Source organism: Drosophila bipectinata, unplaced genomic scaffold (assembly GCF_030179905.1).
Source record: "Drosophila bipectinata strain 14024-0381.07 unplaced genomic scaffold, DbipHiC1v2 scaffold_175, whole genome shotgun sequence".
NCBI classification, from domain to species: domain Eukaryota; kingdom Metazoa; phylum Arthropoda; class Insecta; order Diptera; family Drosophilidae; genus Drosophila; species Drosophila bipectinata.
This window is the reverse complement of record NW_027222816.1, coordinates 105,981-112,263: the sequence shown is the minus strand read 5'-3', so window position 1 is coordinate 112,263 and position 6,283 is coordinate 105,981. Positions and strand designations below refer to the sequence as shown.

Below are 6,283 nucleotides of genomic sequence, written 5' to 3'. Positions count from 1 at the left end.
CTGTTGATTTTATTGTATTGTTACTTTTTCACTACTTTTTAATTTTTTCCACTTTTTCACTATTTTTTTAACTTTTTCACCACTTTAGAGTTTTTAGGGGGTCGGATCGTCCAACTGTGACCAATTGTCAGGATCAAGTGACGACGACCACCCAAAAAGTAGTGTTGGGTTGCTCATGAGTGAGTGAACAAAAAAGAGTTGTTCACTCAACTGAGTGAGCGAACTGGTTCCTTCCTTTTTGTTCTTTTTTGTTCACTTGCTCATTTTTGTTCACTTGCTCATTTTTGCTCATTTTTGTTCACTTGTTCATTTTTGTTCACTTGTTCACTTGCTCCCTTGTTCATTTGTGCTTAGTTACTCTTTTTTGCACATTTTGTTCTCATTCAATAAGTACAGAATTTAAACCGAAAATGGAATATTATGGATGGAATTCAATTATCCATGAAGGATTTCGTTTTACTATTTTTAAATGCCCAATGAAGGGAGCAAAAGTTTTGCCACAAATTAAAATGTAAAAATATCGGTAAGTTTGAAAATTAATTATGAAACATAATCTAATCATAATCATTGGCTTGGTAATTCACTGAGCAATGAGCAACTGAGCAATGAACAGTGAGCAAGTAAGCAACTGAGCAATGAACAGTGAGCAAGTGAGCAATATGAGTGAGTTGACTCTTTTGAAAAAAAAGAACAAGTGAACATGTTCACCTAAAAGAGCAGTATTTACACAACACTACCAAAAAGCGCTTCTTATATACACTTGTTACCACAACCCTTTCAATTCTAAGAATCAAAGTCTAACGGTATTTCTAACGCTCGCTCTCGCTCTAACTCTTATTGGCAAATGTAAATACCCAAACCTGAAAACATTGCACTTGTCATTTAGTATGGCTAACTTAACGCGGAAGGAGCCACCGCTCTTTATACCGATTCAACGAGAATTCGAAGAGTTCGGAGCGATATGCTTTTCCCGCTCTTCGTAAACCCAATAGACGAAATGGCATGTCGTTCTATCTCCCTCTTTTCAACCCTCGGCGTTTCTGGTATATAAAGAGGTAGCGAAACGGGCAGCACGTTTATTGTGTTATTAGAGGCGCGAAGAGAACAGTGAATTTGGAAATTGAAATGGTGGTGGTGGCAAGGCCCCACGCAAACAACTGGCTACAAAGGCCGCACGTAAAAGTGCGCCAGCCACCGGAGGAGTAAAGAAGCCCCATCGCTATCGCCCCGGAACTGTGGCTCTCCGTGAGATCCGTCGCTACCAGAAGAGTACTGAGCTGTTGATCCGTAAACTGCCATTCCAGCGGTTGGTGCGTGAAATAGCTCAGGATTTCAAGACAGATTTGCGCTTCCAGAGCTCTGCTGTGATGGCTTTGCAGGAAGCTAGCGAAGCCTATCTGGTTGGTCTGTTTGAAGATACCAATTTGTGCGCCATCCATGCTAAGCGTGTTACTATTATGCCCAAAGACATCCAGCTGGCCCGTCGTATCCGTGGAGAGCGCGCTTAAATTGAACAATTGTCAATTGGCAGCCCTTAAATTTAAACTAAAAAATCGGTCCTTTTCAGGACCACAAAGCTTTTTTTAACTGAGATTTGAATAACTATTTTGATTTTACAGAACTTATTTTTAGGTTTAAAAGGCTGAAAAAAATATTTTTTCGAACGCTAGGATATATATTATAACTAAAATAAATCCAAGCATTTAAAAGCATGTTTTTTTTATGAATAAGGAATTGTTTACAAAATAAACATTGAAATACACTGTTGTCATTATTTGGAAGATACATATATGAAGAACCAAAAATATGTCTGGTCTTGTGTGAGCAGCGGATCATCAAAATAATCATTTATTAATAATTTATAAATAATGTTATTATGATTTTTACAAAAGCGGCAAAGGGTCGAAGGGTCTTGTTATAAAAAAGTTGAATTACATTTCATTTTTTTTTTTAATATACATATTGTCTATTGGAAACTAATTTATAAGTTGTATATTATTAAATAATATAGTAAATTGTGTATATATTGTCAAATGAAATTCATTAGTCCCAAGAACAAATTGTAGTTTATTTTTTGCGTTTTAATATGGTAACTAAAAGTTAAGTAAGAAAAGTTTATTGGTAATATGAACACATTCAGAATATAAATTACTAGCCTCAACGTATACCTTCGAGCTACCAGTGGAAAATATACAATCCATTTTTGAGACGAAAATGAATTTAGAATTTTTAAGATATGCAGAATGGGAAATAGATAAGATTTATTCTAATATTAAACATTTTAATTTACATTATTTTAGAAAAATAATATTTTTTAGTACGAAAACAGTTTCTTAATGTCAAATGAAAGTTCACATTTTATCCAGGAAAGGGTCATTTTAAAAGCTATATTTAAGCATGAATACTTCATAAAAATATAGTTACGTTTTGCATAGCTGGTAGTTGAAAGTTCAATTTAAGACTTTCAGTAGTAAATTAACAAAAAATACAACAATTTTATATTTTTAATGACGTTTTAATGCAAAATATTTAAGATATTAACGTAAACGTGCACTTTCGGGTACCCAAAAACAAGTATCGAATCTATATACGGCAACTGAGAAAGGTTTTCCTCAAATTTTGAATATTTAAGATTCAAACGCAATTAAAAAAAACATTAATTTTATTATCATAAGAACAAAATAATGAAAAATAATTACACCCTTTGAAAAAACATTTGTAACACAAATGAACTGTGCCAAACACATAGTCAAACTGCTCTCCTCCTCGATTCTCATCCGAACAAGGGACTTTGGATGTGGGTTCGCGGGCTATTTTTTGCATAAAAAAAGTTTATTTTTGTGAATAAAGATTTAAAGAATGTCTGATTCAGCAGTAGCTACATCTGCGTCTCCTGTGGCAGCTCCACCGGCGCCGGCTGAGAAGAAAGTAGCAGCCAAAAAGGCAACTGGATCTGCTGCCACAAAAGCGAAGAAGATCGCAGCACCACCATCGCATCCGCCAACTCAACAAATGGTAGACGCTTCAATTAAGAATTTGAAGGAGCGTGGGGGCTCCTCGCTTCTAGCAATCAAGAAGTACATCATTGCCACATACAAGTGCGATGCTCAGAAACTGGCTCCTTTCATCAAGAAGTACCTGAAGTCTGCTGTGGCCAATGGTAAGCTGATCCAGACGAAGGGAAAGGGTGCTTCTGGTTCCTTTAAATTATCGGCTTCAGCCAAAAAGGAGCCCAAGCCGAAGCCTTCTTCTGTTGAGAAAAAAACTAAAAGCAAGAAGGTATCGACCAAGAAGACCGGAGCCACCACTAAGAAGGCTGCGGGAGCTGCCGACAAGAAGCCGAAAACTAAAAAAGCCGTGGCTACCAAGAAGACAGCTGAAAAGAAGAAAACCGAGAAGGCCAAGGCAAAGGACGCTAAGAAGTCTGGTACCGTTAAGGCTAAAACAGTAGCAACAAAAGTGAAGCCATCATCGGCGAAACCAAAGGCAGCTAAAGCCCCAAAGGCTAAACCAGCTGCATCCGCTAAGCCCAAGAAGACGGTAAAGAAAGCACCAGCTCCTACTACCGCAAAGAAGCCGAAAGCTAAGACCACGGCAGCGAAAAAATAAATTGTGATAATGTGCATTATATTTGTACAGTTTCGCAATCGCAATTTTAGATTTCGATATCTAAAATTACATTAAACAAGCCCTTTTCAGGGCTACAATACATTTTTTAAAGAGAAAAAATATCAATTTTGCTTAGCTTGACATTTTAGAAGAGTATCTTAATCCTAATTGGATTCAAAATAGCAATCGTAATTTTGAAAATTGTATTAATATAAGAATATAATATATTATATAAATGCTAATACAGTATAAATATAAATTCCATCCATCCTAATTGGATTTAAAATAGCGATCGCGAATTGGCTATTTATAATATAGTATATTAATACTAAAACAACATAAATTAAATTTCAGTTTCTTACAAAAACTAATTCAAACAATTAATTTATTTACTTTTATTGAAAAATGGGTGTCTTTGATGAAATAATGTTGTGGCCCTGAAAAGGGCCTTTTTTCGATCATTCTGCCCATCAAGCGAGAAATCTACTTGGAGCTTGTATACTTGGTGACAGCCTTGGTTCCTTCACTGACGGCGTGCTTGGCCAACTCTCCAGGCAGGAGAAGGCGAACAGCCGTTTGGATTTCCCGACTGGTGATGGTCGAGCGCTTGTTGTAATGCGCCAGACGCGATGCCTCAGCAGCAATACGCTCAAAGATATCGTTCACGAAGCTGTTCATTATACTCATAGCTTTAGACGAAATTCCAGTGTCAGGGTGGACCTGCTTCAGAACCTTGTAGATGTAGATGGCATAGCTTTCCTTCCTCTTGCGCTTCTTCTTCTTATCGTTCTTGGTTATATTTTTCTGAGCTTTGCCAGCCTTCTTGGCTGCCTTTCCACTGGTTTTCGGCGGCATTATTACTTTAAAATTCACTTCACTTCCACTTATACCAAAGTTGGTGTTGGATCAGTTTTTAGTACTTTTATTCGAGCAGGGTTTTCAGGTCTGCTATTCAAAATGTTCATCAGAAACGACCTACCCCCAACGGAACGCAAAGGCAAACGCATAGGTATAAATTGGTGTTCCGAAGTTGTGTTCAATATTCGTGTGTGAAGTGAATAAACGTGAAGTAAAAAAATATGTCTGGCCGTGGCAAGGGTGGAAAAGTGAAGGGAAAGGCAAAGTCCCGATCGAATCGTGCTGGTCTTCAGTTTCCCGTTGGACGTATTCACCGTCTGCTCCGCAAAGGCAACTATGCTGAACGCGTTGGTGCCGGCGCTCCTGTTTATCTGGCTGCCGTTATGGAATACCTGGCAGCTGAAGTTCTCGAGTTAGCTGGCAATGCTGCCCGTGACAACAAGAAGACTAGGATCATTCCCCGTCATCTGCAGTTGGCCATTCGCAATGACGAGGAGTTGAACAAGCTGCTCTCTGGTGTCACCATTGCTCAGGGTGGCGTTCTGCCCAACATCCAGGCTGTCCTGTTGCCAAAGAAGACCGAGAAGAAGGCTTAAAGATTTAATTGCGGTCCTGTATCTTACCTGCTTGTACATAAACTCATATATAAACCCAAACGTCCTTTTCAGGACGACCAAACCATTTAAGAAGAATGCAAATTTTCATTAGAAATATTAGGCCAAGACAATAGTTTAAACAACAAAAAAATATTCTAAACAGATTTATTGGAGAAAAATGTATGTTTGTGGATACATTATGTATCTATGATAGAAATAAAAGTTGAAATTCCACTTACATATAAAATACAAGAATTTCGTATTTATTATTTGCGTGAAGTGTGATTGAAAAAAATATATGTATATATGAAGCTTCTTTTCTAGTAGTTTCTTTCTCTTTTTAAAATAAAACTTTTAGATTTAAGTCATATTGTGCGTTTTTATTGATTGTATAATACACATATATTAACGAATTGTATAAACTACAATATATATTTTACTATAAGTGTAGACTTCAGTCCACTGGTGGGTGCCGCATGCCTTAAGCGTGCTGAATAATTAGATATATTTATTGTCTAATAGGCTAAGATATGTAGGTATTATTTAAAATTTATTTCTCTTTTTCTGTTAAAACAAATTGTGGTCCTGAAAAGGACCGATTGTATACATAGTTAAGTACAGGCTGTACAAAAATAATTTTAACCGCCAAAGCCGTATAGAGTGCGTCCTTGTCTCTTCAGGGCATAAACAACATCCATGGCCGTCACGGTCTTCCTTTTGGCGTGTTCGGTGTAGGTGACAGCATCGCGAATTACGTTCTCCAAAAACACTTTTAGAACTCCACGAGTTTCCTCGTAGATAAGACCAGAGATGCGCTTCACACCGCCACGACGAGCCAAACGACGGATAGCTGGCTTCGTAATACCCTGGATGTTATCACGCAAGACTTTGCGATGACGCTTAGCGCCACCTTTTCCCAGACCTTTGCCACCTTTACCGCGTCCAGTCATTTTTCAGTTTTGTTTATTAACGATACGACACTGCACGATAGTCACTGAAGAACTAACTTAACGCGGAAGGAGCCACCGCTCTTTATACCGATTCAACGAGAATTCGAAGAGTTCGGAGCGATATGCTTTTCCCGCTCTTCGTAAACCCAATAGACGAAATGGCATGTCGTTCTATCTCCCTCTTTTCAACCCTCGGCGTTTCTGGTATATAAAGAGGTAGCGAAACGGGCAGCACGTTTATTGTGTTATTAGAGGCGCGAAGAGAACAGT

The 6,283-nt window shown here is 37.9% G+C and overlaps 4 protein-coding genes across 4 annotated transcripts; 2 read left to right on the top strand and 2 right to left on the bottom strand.

Annotated features, from left to right (window-relative positions):
* Positions 1 to 2,842: 2,842 nt before the first annotated feature.
* Positions 2,843 to 3,698, top strand: LOC122321221 (histone H1-like). The gene has a single exon (XM_043210794.2). The coding sequence runs from the start codon at positions 2,860 to 2,862 to the stop codon at positions 3,607 to 3,609; it is 750 nt and encodes a 249-aa protein (XP_043066729.1). The 5' UTR covers positions 2,843 to 2,859; the 3' UTR covers positions 3,610 to 3,698.
* Positions 3,699 to 4,092: 394 nt separating this feature from the next.
* LOC122321225 (histone H2B) lies at positions 4,093 to 4,464 on the bottom strand. The gene has a single exon (XM_043210798.2). The coding sequence runs from the start codon at positions 4,462 to 4,464 to the stop codon at positions 4,093 to 4,095; it is 372 nt and encodes a 123-aa protein (XP_043066733.1).
* A 224-nt stretch (positions 4,465 to 4,688) lies between these two features.
* On the top strand, positions 4,689 to 5,063 carry LOC108132098 (histone H2A). Its single transcript, XM_017251352.3, has one exon. It carries the CDS (start codon positions 4,689 to 4,691, stop codon positions 5,061 to 5,063), a length of 375 nt encoding a protein of 124 aa, XP_017106841.1.
* Positions 5,064 to 5,701: 638 nt separating this feature from the next.
* Positions 5,702 to 6,013, bottom strand: LOC108132099 (histone H4). The gene has a single exon (XM_017251353.3). It carries the CDS (start codon positions 6,011 to 6,013, stop codon positions 5,702 to 5,704), a length of 312 nt encoding a protein of 103 aa, XP_017106842.1.
* Positions 6,014 to 6,283: the final 270 nt, after the last annotated feature.